This window comes from Oculina patagonica, chromosome 9, assembly GCF_052425735.1.
Source record: "Oculina patagonica isolate OP01 chromosome 9, crgOcupat, whole genome shotgun sequence".
NCBI lineage: Eukaryota > Metazoa > Cnidaria > Anthozoa > Scleractinia > Oculinidae > Oculina > Oculina patagonica.
The window spans coordinates 31959460-31986895 of NC_135766.1; the positions used below are offsets into that span (position 1 = coordinate 31959460).

At 38.1% G+C, this 27436-nt stretch overlaps 2 protein-coding genes across 4 annotated transcripts; one reads left to right on the forward strand and one right to left on the reverse strand.

The window, feature by feature from the left end:
- Window positions 1–1924: 1924 nt before the first annotated feature.
- On the reverse strand, window positions 1925–8539 carry LOC144664695 (uncharacterized). The gene is made up of 7 exons (XM_078525892.1): window positions 8146–8539; window positions 6384–6593; window positions 5614–5880; window positions 4910–5110; window positions 4304–4474; window positions 3073–3324; window positions 1925–2351 (listed from the first exon to the last, which is right to left on the reverse strand). The coding sequence occupies exons 1-7, from the start codon at window positions 8414–8416 to the stop codon at window positions 2107–2109; spliced, it is 1617 nt and encodes a 538-aa protein (XP_078382018.1). The 5' UTR covers window positions 8417–8539; the 3' UTR covers window positions 1925–2106.
- A 5045-nt stretch (window positions 8540–13584) lies between these two features.
- LOC144664679 (uncharacterized) lies at window positions 13585–27436 on the forward strand. 3 transcript variants are annotated; one of them, XM_078525869.1, is made up of 6 exons: window positions 13585–13820; window positions 14378–14447; window positions 19150–19216; window positions 21247–21924; window positions 22583–22824; window positions 24000–27436. In XM_078525869.1, exons 2-6 carry the CDS (start codon window positions 14397–14399, stop codon window positions 24894–24896), a joined length of 1935 nt encoding a protein of 644 aa, XP_078381995.1. In that variant the 5' UTR covers window positions 13585–13820; window positions 14378–14396; the 3' UTR covers window positions 24897–27436. The 3 variants fall into 3 exon arrangements, with proteins under 3 accessions (XP_078381995.1, XP_078381997.1, XP_078381996.1); XM_078525871.1 differs by lacking the exons at window positions 13585–13820; window positions 14378–14447 and adding an exon at window positions 15564–16129; XM_078525870.1 differs by lacking the exons at window positions 13585–13820; window positions 14378–14447 and adding an exon at window positions 18950–19060.

The window sequence follows — 27436 nt, forward strand, 5'->3', positions numbered from 1 at the left end:
GAACTAGTGTACACATATATCATCTATTTTCCATGCTGCCATTGACAGCTCTATTAACCCCCTCCCCCTCCCCCCCCCTTCCTTTTTTTTAATAACTCTCCTCTAGATGTCATTTTTTCATTCAGCCTCTCCCTTACTTACCTGCGTATGTGGTAGATCATGACAATTTATGAACAAGTAAACAAGGCAGCATTACACAACTCTCTTTATTTCACTCGTTTATCAGCCACATCCATTATTATAATTACTATTTATAATAGGTGTTTTTTAGAGCGATTTTCACTTGAGTGTCGAAAGTAAATTGCGTTTGCTTTGGTTTTGCATTACTACGCTTAGTGATTGGCTTAAAAATCTCCGCCACTTTCTCAGCCAATCAGGAGTAAAACCTAAACCAATCGTGACTAGCTCGCGTACGTTTTCTCGCGCTTCGTGCCAGCTACATGTATTTGCTTCGAGTTTTGATTGGTTCACTGGATTGTCTGTGTCCTTTGTGATTGGCCAGAGTAATTACTTTGGTTTTGGTTTTACGATACTCAATTGAAAACTGCTCTAACCGCACTTAAACCTAAAAAGGTTCGCTCTATCCCTTTATTTGTACCATATAAAACTGATACAGTCAGCTCTCGCCTTGCGGACACCCCGCTATCGCGGACACTCGCTATTACGGACAAAATTCAGATCCCCGATGAATAAGGTTTGACTGGAAATGACTCCCGCTATTACGGACTCTCGCTATAACGGGCACTAAACAACGCCCCGAGCGTGTCCGCTATAACGAGTGTTGACTGTACATTGTTTGAAGCAAGACCTCTCCCTCTCGCTAATAAGTCCCCCACTCTATCGAGCCCCCGTTGAAAGGTCTTAAAAGGAAATGAGAGCCCCCGGGAGGGAGGAGCGGTGGCATAATAGTTGGCGCGGTGGACTCTGGATCGAACGGTCCGCTCTCGAGGCCTGGCCTGGAGCACTGCGTTACGTTCGTGGGAAAGATTGTTTACTCTTTTAGTGTTTCCTCCATTTTGGTGTACATGGGTGCAAGCGAAATATTGCTGGGGGTAGCCATGCAATGGACTAGCATCCCATCTAGGGGGAAGTAGAAATATTCATTCAGTTGTACCTTCATACTGCAGCCGGGATAAGCTACGGCGGTATGGGCCACTTAGCTCGTCGAAGACTTTTTTTTGAAAGGTCTTGGAGAGAAATTCGAGCCCCGGGTACTTAACAGAACTTTTACGGTAAGTGCCTCTAACGATTTATTTGTTTTATTTATAATCATAGGAGCATCCGAGTCAGGAGATGTGGTGTTGAGATGCGGATTTGCTGACATGATAGATATTCTAGACATCAAACTAAACCAAACAGATTTAAATAATGACGATAAAGAAATTACGAAGCAACTGTGCGCAATGAAAATGTTTCAAGCACCTCAACAGAGCCCAAGCCCCACGCGGCCAAAGTTTTGCACCGTGTCGAGGCAGGGAAAGAAAGGAGAATTGAGTGTTAAATACCAGTGTTTGCGAGGGCCACAGAAGGTCAGCGGTCAAGAATCGCATAACAGAACGGGAAGAGGAATATTAAACAGGAGACAAGCTCGATATATTTCTAAGCTTCACAAACATCGAAAAGACGAATCGTTGAACTAATTAAACGCGTAAGACATTGCTTAATTTTTTATCATTTTTCCCCTAGCTGGAAGAACCAGCTAATAAGTTCGGAGACTTTTTCAGGAGGCTTTAATCAGACTTAAAACTAGTATGTTTGTTGTTAAAGAGCAGGGGTGTACGCTTCTTAATTAAATGAATGGAGTTTTACGACTCGTCAGGCTTTGGCAAAAAAAATTCAGAGTTGCAGGATTTACGTTTGTCGGTGAAATGCACTCAAAACACTTTAATATTTTTGTGTCATATAAGAAGAGTCCCTCCATTAATACTTGTCAACTACTTTATTTTCATTTACTAACACAAAAGTTGTTACAAATTCAATACAGCGAGAGAAGCAGTTAGTCATTTATTTAGAAGCCAAAATTTTACAATCATATTTAAGTAATTAAGACAGAAATATTGTCGACTATCTTTTGCAAAATTGAATGTAAAAATCTCTACTGTTGAACTATCTGACATTAAGGAGCTTAATGATGACGTAACCAGCGCCATTGTTGACGCCAGCCTGGTTGGATTGCTCCTTGCCATTGTTGTACGATCCACCACCACCCCCACAGGAGTTAGATCGGCTTCCACTGGCACCCCCAGAGTAGCCACCGCCTCCTCCGCCACCTCCCCCGGCTCCGTTTGGTCCGCCGCCACCACCAAAGCCTCCTTCTACGTCATTCTGATTGGAGCGACCTCCGACGCCACCTGAAAAAGATTGACGTGTGTCATTACTTTGAAGGAAATAAATGTTCATTTTACCAGCAGGGTGGAAATGTTTTTTTTTTAACTTTTCCAAGAAATGAATCTTTTTAAGTAATGCGAAAGAAATTATATTTAGTTTTAGCAACCACAACAAATATTCGATAGGTATCATTTGATTAAAAAGACTTTAAATAAATTTTGGAGGTGCTCGGTGGTGCTTGTAGGACTTGTGTTTGATTGCTCGGTAGAATATTTAAAATCGCCAGAAAAGAAACTTATTTGCACATACAGCATCAACCCAAGTTAGTTTCTTTTTAACGCTAAATGTAGACCGTCTGTGCTCTCGAGTTTTAAATCAGTGTGTTTTGTTTGTTTTTACAATCTTAGTCAGTCTGTTCAGATGACAGAGCAGAAAAAAAATTATATGGCAGGATTAATTTTTTTATGGGAGTTTCTACGTTGCTAGTTCGAAATTGAGAAAGTTGAGAAACAAATTTTAAGTTCGGCTAATCAAAATCGCGTTTGATAATGGCTTGTTTGCAATTTCAAGCAGGCAAGTGGCAACTTGGCTCAAAACAAAAAAAAAAACACATTTTCTCAGAAAAAAGTTACAAAAAGTTTGGCAAGCAGAGGTGATACTTCAAATTGATATTAACATTTACGTCAGTTATCTGTTAGTCAAAGTGTCAGAAAGTTTATATCTTTATATCGTTAACATAATTACCTTTATAAAATGATTTTCCTCCTTCGCCACCAGTGCCTTTCGCGCCACCAAAGTTCTGGTTTGAACGTCCATTCGTCTCGAAACCACCTCCACCTCCCCCAGAGTAATTATTGTCACCTTCCTCAGCTCCTTTGCCTCCCGTCCCTCCTTGAAACTGCGAGCCGCCATATCCGGGGTTTCCGTTGTTAGTGGCTGTACCGTGACAGCGTGGGCTATCTCCCTTCATTTTGTCGACACCACCAGCACCACCGGCTAAAAAGAGACACAAAAATTTTAGCCACTTTTTTAAGCGATCATTAAAATTAGCGGTTTTCCCAAAAGTTCTAAAAAGAAAATAGTGATATCATGTAAACCAGTTTAATTTTTAATGAACATATAGCTAAGATGGCAATATATGCTTGTAAGTGAAGAACAAACTCACTTGAAATTTGCAATGCCAGAAAGAACAAATAATTAAAAGAAAATGTCAAGTCGCCTTTGTTTAATTTGCTCTCCTTTGGGGTGGGAGGGGGGTACTTAAGTTTAACGAGTATTAAATGTGTCCGAGGCAATTTGCTGGGATTGTTTCCAGAAAATTAGGCCAGCTGTCTTAACGCGAACTTAAGCCAGTTTTGCTCCATTTGAAACCATCTCCTGGTATCCCATTAGCCAAGGGGGACTAAGGCTAAAAAGTTTAATACATACTGAAAATAGGCCTTTCTCGATTGTGCTAGCATTTTTTTCGGCATTTTTTGGGAAAACGAGCATTTCTTTTCTTTTTTCTGAAAAAGAATTGCTAGAATTTCAGCTGTTTTTTCATGACTGTGATCCAGATTTCAGCACTCAGAACAGGGATTCCTAAAGTTTCCCTTTTTTATTTATTGTTACTTTTTTGTTTTTTTTTTTTTTTTTTTTATTTTTTCATAAACAAAATTTTATTATCGCTGTTGTTAATATGAGCATATAATGTAAGAATTGCACGTTCTGTTTGAAACAAAACAAAGCATTTTTTTGGAATTCAAGTGGCATTTTTTAAAGAAATCAGGCATTATTTTAGCATTTATTGGCTTTATGCAAGAATTTCTAGTAGCATTAAATGCCAGTTTTACTAGCATAATCGAGAAAGGCCTAACTGAAAATGCGACCGACGGAGATACACTGTTTTAAAAATAAACTTTGCTGGTGAGTAAGAAACATGTACTTTTCATATTCCGAGGTATATTTCTAAGAAAGTATCCCCCGTTATACTTACCTATCAATAGAGGTGTGTTGTCATCGGTGACCACAAAACTTCCACCCCCTCCCCCTGCTCCACCAGACACTGTGTTTGCTCCCCCCTCCTGTCCAACAAGGATCTTCAGTACCTCGCCTCGCTTGAGATGAAAATTTCCCTTCACACGGGCTCCTCGTCCACGCTTGCTCGCTACAAGATCACAGAAATACGTTGTTTAGGAAAGTGCGCTTTAGAGATATTCTTAACTGATATATATTTTGAATTTAAAAGGATCCAGGAAATTTCCAAGACGCAGTTGAGTGGGGGAGGGTACAAGCAAGGTGAAAAGCTAAGCGAAACACGGGACATGCCCTTAGATCTTCTCCCAGAAAATGACCAATCTATGTTCACAGAAGAGCTATTCATTACATTTAGTGTGTGACAATCATTAGGCTTGAATGAAGATTTAGATTTTTAAAAGGGGCTGGGGACAGGTCCCATGGCAACACGGGAATCCTGGAGTAAAAAAGTAAAAATTGATTAGGGAGGTGGGGAAACATATTGCCCAGCAAAAGTTCTTGCAATAGAATGCAGGCTAGATTGCCGCACCCTCCCCTCCCTGTATACAGTACTTTAATTACTTACAAGAGGTGAACTTATCATGTCCGCCCGCAGCTCCTGCAGCCTCGATTGTATACATTCCAGTGGCAGGGACCTTCCAGAGCTGGACTCCCTTGTTGACTGTGACTTGGCCCTCATGATCCTGCCCCTGGTAATACATCCCGACAGAAGTGGGCCCCAGGCGTCCCGTGGCACCCAGAGTAGTGAACTTCGCCATACTAAACACTGTGACAAAACAGACAGTTTTAGATAAGAGAGATTTTTTAACCATCTAGAATTTAAGCAAAAATACAAACTGTTCAGCATACAATGAGAGATATTTAAATCAGCAAGCATATAGTTGCTATAATTTTAAAATGTTTTTTTTTTTTACTTGAGTGTCAAAAGTAATTCGCGTTTGCTTTGGTTTTGCATTAATACGCTTAGTGATTGGTTTACACTTTCTCAAACAATCAGAGGTAAACCTACCCCCCCCCCCCCCACCCCTCAAAGACGTGACTCGCTCACAAACGTTTTCCCGTGCTTTGTGCCGGCTATAATTATACGCTGGGAGTTTTAAATGGTTCACTGGAATTGTCTCTTCGCTTTGTAATTGGCCAGAATGATTAAATTAGTTTTGGTCCTGTACAGTCTATAATTTCCCGTCAAGCCACTGGGAGACGCTACCTCCAGTCAGCTGTAACAATTAAAGAATTCCACTCGCTTGATTAAATCGATGTAAGACTTACCACTGTAACGCTTGTCCACACTGTGCTCAGGGTTGAAGATTACCCATTGCGTGACAAAATTCCTGAAGTATTTCTCGCACGAGGCCTCCACATACATCAGCGATGGCAGGCGGTCGGGTTTGTCTTCCTCAGTGGCGATCTGGACCGAGCCTATGAAAACAGGGTGAGGAAACTCGTACCCAATCCACTGCATGCCAGGAGGAGCAGCTCCGTTTGAGATCCACAGACTTTCAGGATTGTTATCAAATGCCATGCTGGGTGCATATCCTTCAAGAGAAATGAGGCAGAGTAAATAAATTACTTAGTGTCTGAGACCAATCAACACATATTTAAAAAGTTAAAAATAATCAGCTTTTTTATCTGCTATGTTTTTCATCGCTTTTCATAAACGCAATAAGAAATATCGATTATTTATTTGTTCACTAGCTAGCTTACGAAACTTTGAACAAAACTTTGATTTTTTTGAAGAGTACCTGTTTGAATGTCTCTCAGGCTGTCTGTCTGTCTGCATGTAGGCATTTATATCTGTCTGTCTGTCTGTTTGGTTTTTTTTTCGCTCGTTTGTTTTTTGGATTGGTTATTTGTTTGTTGAGGCAAAAAATTCGTTTGTTATGGATTTTGTTGCTATTTTGGACTTGGTGGCTTCATTCCGTTAGACTTAGGGCAAAACAAATCCTCATTAGTTTTAAAAATGCAATGAAAGAGTCTTGCAAAAGACCTAAGAAAATTACACGCGAAATAACATATAGTTTAAAGACTATATCACTGACCAGGTCCAAAGTAGCTGCTAGCATAACCTCTCTTCGGTTCAGCGTTCAGCTGTTTGGTGGAGGTTGCCGTGTCGTAAAACTTGATTCCAGATATGACCCACAAGAAAGGCACGTCAACAGCATTGCGAATTCTCCAGTAAGGATAGCTTCCATTGGTGAAAGGACACTTGTCTGGGCAGAAACCCGTCTCGGAGTCGCATTCATGTTTTCCTGTTCAGTAAAAACGACATAAAGTTCAATAACATTAAATATTCCTGATTTGTTTTTAAGACCAGATCAAATTAAACAAAAGTAACACTCGACAAGAGTTGTCGAATAATAATTGGACGTGGATATTTTATATTGCTTTATATTATTTCTCCTCGATCGTTTAGCGCGGGACAAGAATCACGCGAGAAATGGATGCCAGCCGCTCATGCTTCGCGCTCACGCTCGCTTCGCTCGATTTTTCTTTCGCGTTCGATTCTAGCGTTAGAAGTGTAATCAAGCGGGATTTTGCATTTCGATACTTAAAATTAGCTGATCAATGTTTACGTCCTTAACAAAATTGTGAAAACATGTACTTGGGTGGCTAAAAGAAATTGGGTTAACCGTCAATTTTACAGGTTATGCTTTAGGTGATATATGCCGCACACGAATGGGTCTTTAAAAAGAATTACACCTTTAAATAATTGTTCAGTGAAGTAGCAACGAAAAAATACAAAGAAATAATAGCAAGTCGTTGTAAAGAAGCATAGTTAACAAAACTGGAAAAGACTCAAACGTCGGATAGCGAAAAATGTCATCTCCATTTACAATGGCAAGAAGTTATCTTCGTTTGAAATCAAAGGTTTGAATTGAAAGATTATTTGATTTTTAATTTCAATGTTTAAGTTTGGGCTCGCATTTACAAAGAAATCCACAAGAATCGCTATAAATATTATCCTGTTCCTTTAGATAAACGCTTAGTTAAGTTTTATCCGATCCTCTCAAAGGAAAAATGAATAAGAAAAGGACAAAATGTCTCCTTTTCTATTAGTTGTCATGTAACCGCTGTCAACTTTTTATTATACTCTGGTAACAAAACGAAATTATTAAACATTCATGAGCCGGCTAATTATACTCGGGCAGTAGTTGTATATACCGAAGTAAAGTCGCCTTTTGACAGTAGTTGTATTATTTATTGCTTTGAAAGGAAAACGGTACTAACCTTACCCGGCTTAAAAGTTCGAAACAACATATATTTGGCCGATATGCACAGTTCCCCGCAATTTAGTCGAACTTAATCGCGTGGAGTAAACCGGGTTTATAGTACTCAAAATAAGCACCTCTCCAAATGATTCTGCATTCGCCCCAAAACGTTTTTTTTAATTCAGTGCAAAAAAAATAATTTAAGTGTTAAATACTCGAACTTAATTGCGAGCTCTCTAAGACGTGAAAGAAAATCTAAGACCGTCGCGTTTTATGTGAAGGTTGCTTCCAAAGACATGTCCACGTTGCAAATCATGATATGAAAGTTCTGCGTTGTAATTTTGCACATGGCGAGAGAAACAAGACTACGCAGTAGAAACTTATACATGACTGTCCTTCAAACCAAACCCTGTGGTTTCTCGCTAAAAAAATGAAGTGCTTTTACACTGCATGTTATCAGCTTCTTGCAAAGCGATCGATTTTTTGCTAGCCCCAGAGTTTCCATTCCTTCGAGTCCGGATCAAGGTAACACCATGGTTTTCGATCGACTAAAATTGTTCTAAAATTTTCTTTCTAAAGATTCAGAACTTACCTTCGGTGTACTGCTTACAGATGGCCATCCTCTGTTCGCGGTATTTCTTGTCCGTGTGCCATTCCCAACTCGCACAGTAGCCGGGCTTGAACGGTCGATTCCAGGGTGGTATAACTAAATGTGCGTAAACATTGGGATCCTTCTCGAAGCCAAATTCACTTCCCTTATGGAATCGCACCGCCCCCGAGTTCTCAGATCCTCCGAGGAAAAATGCACTGGAAAAACCTAAACTAGAAATTAGAATAAACGCTAAAGAGAGTCGGCTGTCCATAATTGCTTCGGTGGATCGGCGAACTGAAGGGTTTCGCTGCAGATGACGATTTTTTGCTCCGTGTGTCACTGCCACGCTGGAAAAGTGCACATTCGTCTGTGATAGGCTGGTTTTTGCTAACGTGTAAGATTACCAAAATTAGTTCTGAATTTTAAAGCATTTTCTTTTATTTCTGAATTTTTAACAGCGCTTCGCTGGCACATTGCTTTCGCGAAGTTTGGGTCGCCAAGGAACGCTTCTGAGCCCGTGGTAGCGCGAGAGAATTGGACTGCGGGTGACCGCGAAGCTTTCAACGCACGTGGCGAGTATTGTTTGTTTCCAAAGGAAAATAAAGCGCTTTGAAGCTCGTGTTCTGTCAGAGCTCATCGTTTCAACCTAAAGGTTTTTTTTTGCTTAGAAGCGTCCTAGTAGTTGAACAGTTTTCGTCATGTTCGGTTCAAAATACTCTTCGTTAGCCAAGGGAAGATTTAAAATGTTAATCAATCGAACAAGGTCGAACCAAGTCAACCGAAAACATCTAACTGCTTAACCGACGAAAATACAACAAATTAAAAAGCCAAACCTAACCATTCTGTGGTCAGGAAGGACTTAGTGAATCAGTTTAAAAACTGTGAGACATGTTTCTCTAAATTTAGCTTAAGTTATAGCTGCAGAAATATAACAAAATATTTTTAGCGACGAAGGATAAAGGCTTTTTATAATATGTCAGAAATATTTCAAGATTGTCCCGGCTTCGTTTAAAAACTTTACAGTACGGCGGCGGGATTATTCTTTCACCTTAGACATTTTTTATTTTTTTTTTTATTTTCCTGTACTAAAAAATAAAACTGTCTACAAGATTACTAGAACCGTAGTTGATGAAAAGATGTGTAATGCAATAAAGCTATTACTATTTTTTTGCTTCATTTATTCTCTTTATTTGACATAAACAGTCAAAATCCATTGTGTAAGAAACGTGTAAAAAATATGTTAATTTTATCGAAAAAAGTTCGCAATCTTTTGTCCCGACACCTCGCGCTTGCCTCCAATTATGTACTTAAGAAACAATGACATTTAGCATTCATGTTCTAAAACAGGATGCAGCTTATTTGCATCATTCAGTTTGTCTTTTAAAGTCAAAGAGCTTTCCCATGGCTGAGCACTTTTAGACAATGGAAAGTTTAAATATCGACTTGGAAAATTTCATTCATAAAGATGTTTAGTTAACCAACTGTCTTTTTCTTATCATTCAAGTATTTATTTTTGACAGAAATAAAATTTATTATGGCAGTTTATTATAGACATCGAACTTATTTGGAGCCAAACTTCATAAACTTAACTCTATCTATTGAGGTGAGCGGCTCTTGTTAGACTTTTACATTTTATAAACTCGGCTTTTATTTCCCTGTTTATTTTACACTCAACAAAGTTATACGTTTCTGATTTAATGAGAGCAGTACAGTATTATAATCTTCCGAATTTTTCTGCTTTCCGAAGATTTTCGACAACTTGAAGTTGTCCGGGAGACGAACCAGGCGAAACGAACGTAATCCGAAGACGACTTGAGGAGTTCTAAAGCTATCCGTTCTTAATGTACGAAGCCAGGAAATATGCCTTTCGTGATTTTGTTGAATATACTTATTATAAAAAGTCAAGCGATCATTGAGTACAGTTCGTGATAAGAGATTCGTCGCCTAAAGGCTCGTGTAATTTGAGAGCTTTCAAGACGTCAAGAAACTACCGGGATGACCACAACAAAACGACAAGGAAAATGATATTTTGTTGTACAGCGCTTTTATAATTATTATATTTTACCACAGCTAGTTAATTCTTTAATTCAGGGTGCTTGAGTATAAATCAAACTTCAGTCTACCTGCCCGCCAAATCTCCGAGGTTGAGTTGAGATTCAAACTCGTTACCAGGTCCTTCCTCGCTTTTCGAATCAATTTGTCACGCCACGTGCTCGTTGTGTGACGAAAAAAGGAGCCACCTACAACTCGACCTCGACTGCGCTATTGTTGATTTAAAAAGCTCAGCGAGGTCCTGGTTCGAAACGAGCTAGGATAGATAAAAAAATTACACTTAGTGTTGAATATGAAAATTAGGGAAACGGTTCCTGCCACGATTTTAAAAAGGTGTTTTTCCTGAGAAAAAAAGCTAGTGCATAAACGAGTTACCCAAAGTACAGATAACACAAAAGAGGGAACTGAGATTCTAAATAAATCGTCTGAATATTAATATTCCATCAAGACTTTCATTCCTTGTCTAGTTTAAAGTCATGGTTAATCATTGTCGTTTAGTCCTGGCGGTTTAACAAAAGCGTGGGAAAGTAGCCATTTATCTTTCGGCTGTTTTAGCGTTGTAAAACTATTGTTAATTTTTGCGTACGTGTAAAACAGATACTGAGAAAAAAGGCAAATGCTTTATAAAACATTTCCAGCCGAAAATTTTAAAACCTTGCTTGGTTAGCTTCAAATCAGACGCGGACAGCGCTGCACTTAGCTTGCCCCCAATACTATTATCTTCATTCCGTGCTTGCATATTTGGCCGCGCGTGACCTGAGATCGACTTCCGGTGGATTAGAATGAAATGCGTTTCCGCTGGACGTAGCTTCGATTGTTTTGAAAATCCGTTTAAGCTATAACTAGCGTTCACTGCGTGACGCCTGTAACGACGTTCAACCAACCGTGTAATAAAGTTAGCAGGTGCTACAGGGTACCAGTCACGCCTTCACCTGTTAGATAATCACAACAAGGGGCTCTTCGCTCGGCAGGTTGTTTACACAGAGAGATCAATAGATCAAAAGACCATCTCCATGGAAACACTCGAAGAAGCTTTGTAAAGTTCAGTTGGTGAAGCACTTAGCTAATAATTCGCCTCTCCTCTGTTTGCATTGCGTTGACAAGCTAAGCGCTTGTTAAAATGAATGTCAGTTACATTTCTGAAATATTTTAGCAAGGTATCACCACTTTTCAATTCTATGCCAATAAAACTTAGTAGAGATAAAGTTTTGCTCAAAATGGTAGCGACGTAAAATTCTGTTTTCTGCTTGACATATTACTTCGCGTTAACTAACCGAGGGGTTTATATATTACCAGCAATAAAATCTATACGACAAACTGAACATGATTTTCTTTAACTTTGAATTTGGATTTTGCCTTACTGTTAAGTTCAAATGGATCGCTTGAAGTAGCGCAGCGATCTTTTCTTCTTCGTGTAAAACTATCGCCGGAGAGCATCTATCAAATTGGCTTTAAATTTAAAAACGGGAGTGATGCTTACGCCATACACACCGCGCCTCGCTTGTTCAGTGAGCTTTAATGAAGTGGATAAATTAATTTTTTTAGTGCGATGTCTGTTATGTTCGGCTCACTGATTTGTCACTGAATACCTACGAACTGTTATGGCTTTAACTCTCATCTTTGTGCTCGGTTTCACAAGACTACTAAATTAAATTTCAGCTTAAACTAAATCAAAATGTTTTTGTTTAAACTATTAGTTATTGACCCCTCTTTTCTGTAGGTGAGCAGAGTGATAAGGGTAGATTTTAGATATAAAAGAAATGGCGTCCTTTTAAGCTTTCTTCGATCCTTCACAATTCTAAATAAAGGAAATAAGTCAAAAAATAAAAACAGACTACGAATGGCGTACACCAACGATAATTAAAACGTTTGATTTATCAAATCAGTATATCAGTCACTAATATAAAAGATTGGCATTAGCGCATATCGTTTGAAAGTGACTATACACGCCGGTGAAATATGATATATAACAATGAAGAACTTGATTCTGGCCTCACACCAGAATTAGTGCGACAGAACGTAAAGATTTTGATTAACGAATGCGATTCAAATTAAGTTGTTGAAAGAAAAGGTGTTAGAGAATTTAGTGATAAATTTTGTTGAAAAGATTTTTCGCAATGGAGGCAATGTTCCTTGGAATTTCTTTTTTGTCTGGATGAATATAGTTGAATTCAAATCCATAACAAAGCCACATCATCTCTTAAGAATGCGCTGTGAATCTCTCTCGCTCTATGCATGCTTGAGTCTGTTTGCTTGACTAACTTACTCAACCACATGGAAGAGTTAACGCGGAGCATCAAACTGAAAAATTGAAAGAAGCTGTTGTGATATACAATTTCAATACTTCAAATAAATTCTCGAGTACTTTTATTTCTCTGTAAGTGAAATAGTCATGGTAGCTCGGTAGCAATGACTTAAAGAACAGAGAAATTACGCGCGAACCACCAGAAAGCAAGTTAAGTTTGGCGGCACTTCTAAGTGACCAATGGCACGCTTTCTGGAACAATCGCCATTGTTTTCGGTGCTTTTATGTGCACGTTGTGCGTGCCCCTTGGAAGGGCCACCTGAAAAAACCGTGATATTTGAAATAGCTACCTTGGTTCGTTAACAGCGGGTAGCATGGGTAGCAGGGGATTTTTTTGATTTCCCTGGGAATTAATCCTTAATCTTGCTATCCGATGTTCTTACACGTTCGCTTCGGACGGAATTGCAAGCTACAACACTTTCAAGTTCAATAAATATCTCCGTCTATAATCAGCCGTGATCATAACTCGTATTGAACGTGACTGATTTGCTTGTAGGCTCGATCGAATTCAGTGAAGCGCAGTGCTGTTTTGAAATAAGATCAACTGCATTAAATGGCGCCAAAAATTTACTTTAATGCCTTTCTATGAATAAAGCAATTGGGCGGAAAATAGATGCATTTGGGAATCCAGTTGCAGAGCTCGCCGTTTAATTAGATCGAGCCAGTCAAAGATTATTTTATAACCGAAGTTGCTATGTCAACCCTTTTGTAGCTTAATTCAGGTATTTTACTCAAAGGTGCAAGTTTAGAGATGCCGTTTGTATGCCTAGACAGGTGACTAACTTTGGATCATTTGAGATCTATACTCCCTATAGAGGCTGTCAAAAATTCCTTTACTCGCCCAAACAAGACTACGCGAAACCAAATTGCTTTGTTTGAACGCCTCTGTTACCAAGCAGCTATAAATCAACACCACTCAGGGTGAAATCTGGTAGATTTCACCCTCTATGCACGAGAAATTCGCTTTGTGCTTGGTCACCAGCCGAGAGATTTAAGAGCGAATCCATTAAAATTACATCAAAGATTTCGTTTCCTTTCAGGATATCCATTCATGTGTAACTTGTTCATTAACACTGCTATGAAGCAAGTGCAGTCTTACTTCTGATATTCTTTCGTGGGATTAGCGATGCCAAGAAAAAATAGAGACGCTTCGAAACATGGAATGACCAAAAAATATTGTGGATTGATTTTGTGAACCTTGTTGACGAGTCGGTAGTTTAGGCGTTGGGCCGCGAGGTTTCACATAACGACATTATTTTCAAGAATATTTCAAGAAAACCACAAAGCTAAGTTAGCAATTGGATCTGACCTTTCCAAGGTAAGCTTGAAGTATTTTAAATCTCATCGTTTTCGCTTGAAAAGTTAGTTGCAAAAAATATATATTGTTAACACTACATTTTAGGGGCTTGACAGAAGCGGGTTGGAGTAAATTTAAACATCTTGTAGAAAATTAAATCTGGTTCTAAAAATATAGCGAAAAATCGACTTAATTTTGGTGTATTAAACTTAACCACGGCATGCATAATAATCTTCGAAGTTTTCACGTTTGAAGATGAATATAATTAATTTTAGGTTTAATTTCCACTGATCGGTAGAAAATTTAAACTGTCAGTTTGCTTGGCGCTATTAACAACGAAGCGCTTGCCGAGAGTTTTTGTTTCAACCATGGAGTTATTACAACAACTTGGGCGAAAATCAAAAGATCAGAGAATTATTTTATTTAAGCAGGATTGATGGGATTAGAGATTAGAAATTTTTGGCTATAATTAGCAACAGGAAACAGTACTAGAACGAAGCTATGTTTACTTTTGAAATAGTGATTAATAAGTAAGTATCGTTAAGTTTAACAGCGCCGTTCAAATTCCCTCCTTATAGTTGGTCGGCCGTACTTCGAATGGCATTCTTAGACTCACAATTTAACAAGGCAAGTCTGTCTCAAATTAAGGTAAGTCAAACCGTTTTTATTTTCGACTTTTTCCTGGCAAAACGGCCTGCTCTTCTAGCAGTTATTATCTTTTGATTTTGTGTCTTGTGCCACCGGGTGACTTGCTTGTATTGAATTGATGCCAGTGTCAAATCTAAAGAGATACAAGTGGGCGCTTTTTTCTTAATTATATTAAAAAGGGTACCAAAATTATCAGTAGAAAAACTGGATATATAGACAAGTATTTTGACCGGCTTCGGTGTCAGTTGTATATATATTTTTTGTTTTTAATAAATGTTCTTATTTACTTAGATATCCTTGAAAAGCGTCCAAACTTATCTTGCGCGCTAACGAATTGGTATTTTCTTTAGAACTTGAGACGATTTTCTGGCACTGTTAAGCAAGTTTACTCAACGGCCTTATTTGGGATGTATTTCTTCTAAAAAAAAGTCTATCATCTACCAATCTAAATGTGAAATATTTGTTTGTCCTTGAATGACACTGACTACCTACTTTTTTGTGTCAACACTGAACGATTCAGGGTCAAAATCTTTTGACCTCTCTTTTTCTGAACTTTGCAGTAATTCCCCCAATTATTTGATCGTTAAAGTGATCCTATGCTTTTTTGACGATCAGTTCCGAGTACATTGCAAAACTGAATACGTATACGCGGAAGAAATAAAATGCTGTTGGCGGAATCAACGTGACATGTCTCGCAATCTTTTCGTTTTCATACAGTTATAAATTATTCATTTAGTATCTACCTATTTCCACTTCTCAATAAGTATTTCTCTACTGTATATGTATTTTGGTAAACTTCTCATTATCTTTCACTCGCAATTTAAGAAGAGGTATTTTTAATTTTGAAGAATGTTTGGTCATTTTTTGGAGTTTTACAAGAGAAACTCAAAACCTTACTTAGCTAAATTTGTCGGGTCACCCGATACAGATAACTGATTTCAATGAAATAAGAGGTCATACAGACTCGCCAAGCGCTTGCACCGGGCGACACGGTCACCCTTAAGCCGTAGTTACAGACCTTCATGACGTGCTCAAAGTCACTGACATGGTCGATTTAAGTTTACGCTGCTAATTACTTAGTCATTAGATAAATTGGTGATGCTTTGCTAAACGCTTTCTAACGCAAGCCAATGGAGAAGCGAGTTCCTGTTGATAATTATGTTTTCGCGCTTATTTTGGCAAAAAAATTGGAGTGTAAAGAAAATCAGTGATTGTTTTCCTCATGAATGAATTATCCAACAAACATTATTTCGGTCAAGAAACAAACCCAAATGCATGCCCTCTATCGACTTGTCACCTTTTCTGTAATTCAATTTGTTCACTTCACTTTCCACACTAACTGAGCTTCGTGACCCATGTTAGCTATGATGTAATGGTTAGGTAAGGCGGCGATCTACACACGATTCCATCAGATGCCCTTGATCAGTTTATTCACTTGGGCAGCTTGCTCGCAGAGGCAAAACTACCGAGTTGGAAAATTCGCGAAAGAAATCCGATCTTGGCAAAATTTATCTGCACCAGTAGATGCCATTGAGCTGTTAGAGAATTGAAGCCTTAAAATTCAGAATTTTTTGAAGTATTTTTGCTTCAAACCTGTGGCTTTAGAGAAAGCCTGACGCAACAGATACAGTAGCTTATAGACAGCCGCTACTGGAACTTATCTACCGCGGAGTCTGGAAAAGGTATTTACGACTAACAATCAATAGCAATAATAGTGCTGAGGAATTTTGTTCTTTTTGCGAGAATATGCATGCTGGTTTTAAAGTCTTTTGGAAGTTTAACCTAGTTTATTCGTTACAAGGCCCCCTTCGTAATTGATTTGTCTTAACCATGACGTAACCATAAATCAGGTCGTTCTGCTTCGAAAAAAAAATTATATATGTTCGATTTTGCAATTTGTTTCGATATATTCTCGCTCCTAGTAGTTTTGAGTTAAGATGATTACAAACAAAAGATATTGATTACAGATGTTCAATGCTTGGTTCAAATTTTGACATAGCATATTCTTGCTCCAGTTGGCTGTTACATTTTCTGTCATATTTGTGACAGTTGTATGTATTTCCCTGTGCATGCCACTCGCTTTGGTCGCACAAACAAACAATATTATTTACTTCAGTGTATCGTGGCAATTATATAGTGGACTATCGTATCAAATTTCTATTTTGGGGAAGCAGAGAGGCCGAGTTGTTAAAGGGACTATGTCACGGCTAAGTTAATCTTATGTTATTAAATTTTGCCAAATATTCGCTATGAAACTAAATGTTTGCAAAGAAATTAATTCTTTGATACTAAAAAACAAAACCATAGCTTCATGGCAGCCAAATGTGTCTCCCGGGCGTCGTAAATTAAAGTTACAAGCAGACAAGATTAACTTTGAAAACTGTTCCGCCGGACCATATTTCAAAAGCCCACATCGCAATCCGTTTCAATCTTCGACACTTTGGCCATCCGTTCCTTCTTTTGCATTTCGTGTGTTATTTAAATATTCTTTCACTGTTTTAAGAGGTTATTTTAAGGGCGCTGGATTTAGATTATGTCCTTGTTCCTTGGTTCAGATCCTCCACCCTGCCACAAAATGGATTTCATTCACGGTAGTCAACTCTTAGGCCACGCGTTGTAAATATGGTTAACCTCTCATCAATGGGGTTTCATTACAAACTTCTGTTCTTTTGTAGTGCTTGTGTATTAACATGCAGTGTTTTCAATTACCAGGGTAGTGATAAATACTCTCATATTTACATAAAGTGATAAATGTCTAATTCGAGAATAGGCAGGCTCCTTTCTTTGAAAGGTTTTTCCCTAAAAAGACCACTTTTAAAAATGGTTTCGTTAATTTTTGTTAATAATTTTACTCGGTTTGTGTGTCAGTTATTCTCACAGGGCTGCAAATAACTGTCGGTCATCCGACATTGGCCGACCTAATTTTGGTCATGTCCGATGAAATCCCAAGTGTGGTCGGACATGATGCCCGGACAGAATTTTTTTATCATAAATAATTTTACAGCAATAATGAATAAAAATCTGTCCGACCACAATTTTGCTTTGTCCGACCAAGATGGTGTCTTAGTAGGACATATGTTCTTTCAAGTGAAAAAAATTATTTGCAGCTCATGAAGACAAATTATCTAAAGTAAAGTCATTTACGCAGCATTAAAACCATCTTACAGTAGTGCTATTACTCTAACCAAAGCCACCTGACAAAAAATGTGCAAAATACTGGGAACGAGAACATTGTATGCTAACAATAGATTTCCCACAAATTATGGATCTACACCAGCGGCATGCTACAAAAACAATACATTTGTGATCATTTTTATTGTTTGAACATGCAAACACTATTGGTCGATTTGTGAAGAATTTGCTTGGGTGGCCTTGGTTGGAGTAGTCACTCTGTAAAGCATGAGCTACTTTTATTCTACTTTTTAGACTTAATAAATCTTATTTTAACAGCTAGCTACTTGCTGGTCTTTTAACTACAGCGTATCTGGCAAGTTAGTATGATACTAGCACCAAAAAGGCTGGGAAAAACTTATAAACGATAAGCAAGAAGTCATGCTTCCTTGTCATGGTTAGTAAACATGGCAAGGAGGGTGCACCAGCTTGCAGGCTCACACTTGCTTTACATCTTGTAAAGATAACGCTGGAGTAATTTTTTTTTTTCAAACAATTTAAGTCAATTTGGGCTAGCTAAGAAAAGTTGGAGATAGTATCTTCGTGTAGCAGGTCCGAAATTTGAGATTGAGATCGAATTCCATTTTTAACGCGTACCTTCAAAGAGGAAAAAAAGTGACCATCTGTGAGAATAAAGTACTTTTCAATGTTTGCTAAAGATGTCTAAAACTCTCACAAAATAGTAACTTTAAGAAAAACTTTTCGCTCAGTCCTTGTTATAAAATATTTCTTTTACACGTTTGAACCAACCAAAGCTTAGATATGAATTTTTTTTATTAAATAGGAGAGACCAAAATATAAAACTCGACAACTAAGTAATCTCATTTCCTGAATTTCTAAAGGAGAGTTGAAATGAGAGATTACCTTGAGAAATCGGAAGTTCGATAAATTGAGGTTAAAATTGCAGTGTTAGTAGAGCAAATACAAGGAATGAGTTTTGGTTTGAGTTATAGGGAGGTGCGAAAAATTAAGGGTCCGAGAAATGGATATTTTGCGGTATATAATTAACATGGTTTATTTGATGATAACTTAAAATTCGGAATTACCTCATTTTTGAAACTAGCATTGACCCTTAAAGCAAAGCTCAAACGGCATTGGTCAGGATTTTATTTCCTGGCATTTTAACCCTGAAGTGTGTTTCTAGCTCTAAAGCCGCGTTTAACACATTCTCGACATTTTTTGTGACGCCCCAGCAGCATGTGGCTTGCGGTGTTGCTACTAACACACAAATCAAACCTGCTGGTCTCTACCATATATGGCAAAGAGTAAATAGTCGGGTTCAAGTCTGCGGCTACCGGTGGCGAAACTTGTTAGATGGTTTCGCTTAGAGCGGGAATATGAGCGATCAATAACAAGATAATTTAAACCGGAGTCACATAGATCTTGATTTTTTGCAACAGCCGGGTCAAATATGAGAAGAGCTACACTATGAATTACCTAAGGTACTTAGCGAATTTAACCCTGTTCTTCTTGATAAAAGAGGAGCGTTTGTGTGATGTTTTATTTGATGGAATGATTGCTTTTGTTTTAGACAACGATCCGAGAATTAAGTGGAAGAGTCGCTGGTTGGAGTTGTGAGTCAATGATGCCCCACAGAGGTAAGCAACAAACTGACTGGATAATTTTATTAACCGTTTCTTCTTCGGTGAGAAAAACTTTTCCGCTCTTTGAAGCCGCTAGCCTTAGCTGCTTGCCAAATAATTTATTAATTCACTAAATTCCATAACTTGTCATGCAAGCCCACCAGGATCATAAAATAAGTCGGGATTTGTACGAAGAACATCGCGTTAGTTCTTCAAAAAGTGTAGGAAAACAAATCTGACCATTCCTTAGCGGGACGTTTACACAAAAAAATAATTCGTAGAAGACCTTGCTAATTTAAAGCGAGATGAAGTTTATCAACTGAGCAATACAATGGAATATTTAATTGACTAAATATCTGGTAATGTTTGGTTTAAACATTTCTAGATTTCTAGATACACCTTTTCTCATCTCAATCAAATCTAGACAATTTTTAATGTTTTAGCACTATGCCAAATAGAACGTTTTCTGCTGTAAAAATTCAACCCGTCTTATTTTGGCTGTCAAACATGGATCACATGCCTTTGTTATATAAAATAGAGAATTCGTTACTGTGTTTTGTTTCTGTTGAAAAATATTACTATATCAAATTTGAAACTAACTCTATCGAAAAAAATTTACAAAAAGTTCACTCAGTTCTAGTGGTTCCTTCCCAAATAATGAAACTTGGTTCAGAATCGAATCCCAATTTAGAATGTTTAACCAATTGCAAAGAAAGACATCATTTCTTTTAATAAACGTTTTATATAATGAATTGATCGATATATTAAGACAAACCGAGTGCGTGTATTCAATAAAAAAGTAGAATCACTAATAGATTTCCTTTTCATGATCTTTGCCTTTTACTTCCTATGTTTTTAAAAGACCGGCTCTAAATTATGTAAATTAGCCACGCGGACAAAAAGACCGTTGGGAAATTTGAACTTTATTATTTTAGATTTCTAGTAACATTTTAGAAATTAAGATTAAAATGTTTTTTTAAAGGTAAAATTTGAAATCTTTAGATGATTTTTACGTTAATCAACACAGCGTTATAAACTTTGAATTATTTTTTCTTTCCTTTTTTAAAGGACAATAAAAAAGATAGTGAACGGCACGGGCACTTAATTTGATTGTTCTTTTACTGAACTGACAACATAAATTTGTATTGTAATTTGAAAGTCGCCAAAATATGAGATAAAATCTGAAACAAAACTTACGCTTGCATTTAAAATTCTTATAATTTAGCTTATTCTTTTCCGTCGTAGCCTAGCCGGGGAGATAATTGAGCGAGCCACGGCAAACACAAAACTTTTCTGTCAGTCGACAGGTCTTTTCAGATTTGTTTTGATTCTTTGTTTTCATGAAGTTGATAATACATCTCAGTAATATTCAAGAGTAAAGTCCCAATTGATTTTTGGGTCAACGCTTTCGCAAGAAATTGGGAGTGAAAAAATGGTGGTAGAAAATTGGCTTATATGATAAATTTTAATATTTTAAAACACCAAGCAGTAAACTAATTTTTACTGGGAAAAAGTCAACGTTTTCGGAAAATTTTACTTCGGAGCCAAATTTAGTCGAAGAGGTTGAGCAATATTCAATCAACTGGACACTCAACCGGACACGTTTGTTTTATCGTCAGAAGACAAAGAAAGACCACAACAACCCAACAAACCGAACATTTCAAACCCAGTTCATCCCAGTAAAAACTCCACCGATTTTTTTTTTTACCCAAAGGGTTTGGTGGAAATTATTGTATTTATAGACGGTTCAAACGGTCAAACGGCCGGCCACTTTAAATAAGGTTCTCTTCACCGGGATTCTGCAGAGTCTCGGTCTAAACTGTTCTGAAATAAGTGGTAGGCACCTTAACCCATAAAAAACATTATCTTTGAACAGCTAAAGGAAGATATAACCTTAGTTTGCGGGTAGAAATCAAGCTACGGCTATAAATATCTATTTTTTAAAGACGCGCGGAAACTACTTAAAGGTTTCCTTCGACACAAATCGAAGCTGTGTGGCTGTTCAAAAATCTGGTAAAATCCGTGACAATTTTTTTTCTATACAGGACCGGGTGGAGTCAACCAACTTGGAGGTGTTTTTGTCAATGGCCGACCGTTGCCCGACTACATGCGACACCGAATTGTTGAGTTGGCACACTGCGGAGTCCGTCCATCGGAGATCTCTCGGCAACTGCTCGTGTCCCACGGCTGTGTAAGCAAAATTCTCGGCAGATATTACGAGACAGGCTCGGTCAGACCCGGAGCCATCGGGGGTAGTAAACCAAAAGTCGCTACTCCGCGCGTGGTGTCGAAGATTCTGGCATACAAGGAGGAAAACCCTTGTATTTTCGCGTGGGAAATCAGGAACAACTTGTTGAGTGACGGAGTCTGCGACAAAAGCAATGTGCCAAGCGTCAGCTCGATAAACAGGATTTTGCGCAATGCGGCGTCGGAGAAAGAACAGCGCGTGGCGCACGAGAAAGTCAAACAGCACGTGCAGCATCTGCAGCAACAGATGCCAAACGCACCTCAGATGAATGGGTTCCAAGCACAGATTGGTTTCGCTATTCCACCAAACGGTCAAACCGCTCTACCAACAACTCTTCAGACACTTCAACAACAGCTGCCCACTCCTCATCCTGTACCGCAGGCTCCCACACCTGTCGAGAAACCCACGCATGCTCAGGAGGTTGTACAGAACGTGGAAAAGAACGAGAGTGAACACCGTGGCACGCCGCAAAACGGTGAGAAATTAAAAATTCGCTAGAATAGTGAAAACAAGAGAAAACATTGACGGTCATCGACGATAGCAAACGTCGAGTAGTTCTTTTTCCTCTTTTGATTCTGTATGTTAGTGTCATTTTATCATTGGTGAAATTATTGACTAGAAATATATTTTTAAGTACGTACCGTATACTTTCAGTTATAATACAGCTAATAACCATTATTCCTTAACCACAATAATGAAGGTATTAATCTACACAGAAAATGGGCACACTAGAAACTTTCGAAAATTTCAGTATTCTCTTCCTCTTTGCAACTAAATTTCCATTCATCTTTTATGAACACTGCGCCTATGGGGCAACTGAGGGCATTTTTATGACCCGTTCTACGTGTTAATTGTGTTAAGATCCAATATGGTGCCTCGTTCCGTGAGGGGGACGCGGAAACTAATACCTCACGAAGAATCCATGCTAAAAAAATGTCTTCTTAAAAATAACGACAGACTGTTTTAAATTTGAAAAACATGATCCGAAACATGTTTTTCAAATTTAAAACAGTGTGTGTTATTTGAAGATTATTTCTCGCCTGCTGTTATTGCGTAAAAAAATAGTGTGCTGAACGTGAACGTGACGCAAAGGTTTCAAGATAGTAAATCATTTTTTCCTTCTTTTTCAACAGGCACAGATCACAATGGAAAATCGGAAACAGAAGGCAAACAAAATGGTCACACAGAAGGCGAGAACGGGACAATAGGTGAAGAGAGAAAACGAAAACATGATGAGACACCAGTGAACGGAGAACAAAACGGTGACGACATCAAACAGGAGAATAATGCTACAACAGACGTGAATGGAAACGAGGGTCCAGATGCTAAGAAGAGAAAACTTGGATACATTGAAAATGGCCACAAGAATGAAATGGTAAGATTAAAATACTTGTTAACTGGTTGTGAAGTGTTGGAGCGTGGGGGCGCAGAAGGGTAATGGTTAGTGAGTTGGACTCAGGAACAAGCGACTGGGTTTGAGCCTAGTCGTGGTCCTTTTGTTGTGCCCTTGGGCAAGAAATTTTACTATGACAGTACCGTAACTGCATCCACGAATATAAGCTATTTTAACCCACCGATTAATTTTCGCGCGCGCTCATTGGACAAAACGCATCACGTGGTACAAAATCGGACGACGGGTATCAGCGAATATACCCCGTCCGATTTGATATCCGTCGCCCTATTTTGTAGGCAAGCACAAATCAAACGAATGAAGTCACCTTATTCAATTCTAACTTTTCATGAATTCACAGTTATAAAACTACGTAAACCAATCAACTTACATTTGTTTCAACCACAGTTACGCCGGGTTTATTACGTAGGTTTTTCCTATAAATTTACTGGCGATAAAGCGCGATGAAGAAATTAATCGGAGGGTTATAAAATAAATAAACTCCTTTCTGGCTTGCTGGTATATTGGAGGATAATGCCCTTGGCTGAAAGATTGTCCTCAAAATTTCACAGTTGCCCTCGAAGCAACGCTTCTCGGCCAACTGTTCATTTTTCGACAATCTTTCAGCCTCGGACATTATCCTCCAATATACCAGCCGCTTGAAGGGGTTTATTTACTAAATATTAATGGTTACCCGCTTCGATGGACTAGCATCCCATACAGCGGATTAGCAATACTTGTTGTGGCTTTTTACACGAGGTCTTTATAGTTCCTGGCAAATTTATAAGCCGTAGCATCTTTGAAGGACTAGTGTAAAATAGTTCGCTCTTCTTTAGAAAAAAAATACTACTGAACTAAATGGGCCAGCAAACGGAAACACCCAAATTGATAAGCATTTCAAGAAAAGTAAGCTATTGTTGTCATTGAGTTTTATATTAAAGGCTAATCATTTAGTTGGAAAGGCTTCTTTGAGAGTTTTCATTAAGCTTTACTCTTCCAAATATGCGAAAAAGTAACTGCGAAAGTGCTTTCGTGAACAAAAAAGAACATTAAGAATTAATCTAGTTCATTGTCTCTTTCCTATAAATCTGTAGGCACTTGTACTTGTTGATGAATCGTTTACACTAACTGTATTTTCCCATTATTCTCTCTCCAATTAGCCCGTTTACACGCGCGTATCTCCAACATGGATTAAATACAATCCCGTGATTCCTAGCGGATTTGCCATCGCAAGTAGTCTTAACGGCTTGAATGCAATTGCCGGTGATCTGAACGGCTTGAATGTAAATGTGAACGGCATGGGCGGATTGAATGGCGTTAATGGTTTGGGAGGCGTTGGAACAGTGAATGGATTAAACGGCATAGCACAGATGAACGCCGTTAATGGGATGAATGGAATGGGCAACGGATTAGGAAATGGAATGGGTCTCATGAATGGGAACAATACCATTAATGGAATCAACGGTATTGCAGGTATTAGCACCATAAATGGTATCAACACTTTGAGCAATATCAGCTGTCACAACGTCAACGGGATGAATGGAATTAACGGGATGCATTCCATGAATGGGATGAACGGCCACAGCAATGGTGGAATGCCACATCCGGGTATGGACCAAGATCGCTCGCTCGGACAGAACGGCATCAACGGTCACACGGAAAATGTTCATTGGTCACCCCCCTACCCAATGGTCTGTTTACCAGATTCAAACAATTCCAACGGAATGACTCAAAACAATGGAATAAACAAACATGATTCATTTCCACAACAGATTGCCTTCCAGATCACCAACACACCAAGACCGGACTTCCAGAACAATTCTGCCAACTCAACCACCGTGTGTACGTCAGTTTTCGCGCCAATTACCACGGCCTCGCCGCGAAATCATTCACTCACCATGACAAATCCACTCACCAATGGCATCCAGGCCATGCAATTCTCTCGGCCAATGGCGACCGAGTTTACACAACCAATAATGAAGATAATGGGACCGGCCACTTTTCTACCTCTAAGACCGTCAGGCATTACTTCCCTTGATACCATAACGCACGGATAAGCCAGTATGCAATGATAATTATCATGCGGAAAAACGGGTTAAGGAAGTTAAAAGACCTTTCTGTTCTCACGGAGTTAAAAGCTTCGACAAGCATTTTGGACAAAATGTGCACTCCCCAGCTACTCACGTATCCAATTATTTTTATCCTACAGTCATACGAAAAAAGTGTTACACGACACATTATATGGATAAAAATGTTCATTGTTCATCTTTTGACAAGAAAGAGAATTGCATTATAAAGCAATGCTTCATTCCAATATATGGTTTATGCTAATATTTATCCAAAGATTAAAGATATTTATCCGTATTTCCGTCATCTTCGTGAGATGGTAAGTTTTAATTAATGTATAGTATATAGTAAAATTATTCAAGTACGTTTAGTTGACGTTTAGTTATTGATTTAAATGCATTAGTACCAACCAAACACAAATCTTAATCAAATAAATCTTCGCATCGCTTATCGCTTGTAGGTGATCCATACAATTTAAGGACCTGCTGTCCGTTACCCGTTGTGTCTACCAGTACAACAAATTTGATTTGACATTGCACCATATTCTAGTTCCAAGAGGTCCTCGTCGAATGTTCAAATAGACCACTATCATATTAACTACTAAATAACAGCACATTTAACCTTTGATCATGCCTATTTACTAAATAACGTAAATTTATTTATTTATTTTCCAAAATTAAGAAATTTAACTTTTAGCCAAACATGTTGCTTTCGGTTTACATTACAGTAATACTTACGTCTCGGGTTTTTGTCCACAAGACTTTGAGATATAACTAACACTGATTAACTATATCAACTACTCAACTATATCAAGTATAGTAACAATTTGGCATCAGGGAGCATAATATAAAGAAATGAACCGACTAGCTATTCCTGGCCGACCTAAGAGTACTATGCAATCATGACTTTAACCCGCATTCTTTTTGTTTTTCAAAAAATAATCAAGACAAAAAGACCAGAAAACGTCAAGGGAAGGTTTTAAGCAATGATATCGAACATAAATATAAATAAGGCCTATTACTCGCAGTAAAGTTCTCCTTTTTCAAGCATTACGAGTCAAGGACAGATTTAATTTATTCCAGCTTATGATTGAATAAGAATACAGAAGGAGGCATATTGAATTGCTTTCTGCTATCATGAACTTGTAATTTTAATCTCCCAGGCTTAAAGTTAGTAGTTTAAGCACTCAATATAATTCCACAAGACTGCTAATTATCGTTCACGTTTAGTAAAGCAAGCAAGAAACTTGCTTTCTGTGTACAAAAAATAGATTAGAGACCACCAAAACAACGCGGTCATTTACCAAACAAACTTTATAAACTAAAAGCTTTCTTTTGATTGGCTCATGAAAGCAACTCATGGGATAGGCTAGGACAGGAGCCAATCGTAAGGAAGCTTTTATCTGTGTAGAAATCGGAAGAAACTCAGAGCTAAATTCGTAGTTGAGCTCTTTTTTCTTTTTCTACTTGTTAAATAATCCAAACTCGACTTCCATACATGTACAGCTAAATCAGGTTGAGTGGCAAGGAAGTGTAAATTGATGCTCATTCAAACCCTCCGACAACTAAGCTCAAAACCATAATTATCTTGTTATTGATTATTAAAACTATATTTTACTTACCAAAAGTTAATTGGTCCAAAACATGTTAAATTCTGGCTCAACAATTTACACTTCAGTGCCACATTCCCCCTGATTTCTCAGTTGTATAACCGTACGTAGATCTTTCTTACTATTATTTAATTAACGTGCAGCCCCACCGCAATGTCATGCTAGGCATGCCGGGTAATATGGCGGCTAGCCCGCTAGGGAACTGGACCGAGAATGTACAAAGTTTACCAAAAGAGAATATATTTTTCCATAACATATTATATATCAGGTTTTAATTGAATGTTCTTATAGAACATTGTTCTAAATAATATCATTTCGTTCTTTATTTGTTATATATAACAAGTTATAACTTTTTAAACTTCTTTCAAAGGCCTTCTTCATTTCAGAATCGACTTCTATCGCTTCGATGGCGAGGAACGCAATTTATGTTTTTTTTTTCGTTCGGATATTCCGGTTGGGAATTTTGGACTACCTTTAGAAAACGGAAACAAAATTGCCAAGAGCAACTGCATAAAGTAGGTCCCGACATTGGCATTGTTTACTGTCTAGTTTTGCGATGAACCAAAAAATTATCCTTGCTTTTTCTGATACATTTTTATACTGGTTTGTTAGGGAGAATTTGCATCTAAATCCAACATTTCTCGTTATATTATTAAGGTACATTCTCACGACCAAATTTGCTTAAGTTGCAATAACAACAAGGGGTCGAGGAAAGGCAATAATATGAGGGACCATAGTCTTTTGAAAGAAGCTTAAGAAATATTTATTGGCATTGTTGAAAAAAAGTATTGTTTGTTAGAGAAAGGAAAGAAAATTGTAGATTTAAATTTTAAAATAGTGCAATCGTTGTGGTTGCGTATTGTTTAAGACGAAATGTGTAAAAATCATTGAAGGAGCTTAATGAAAAACATTAAAACCGTG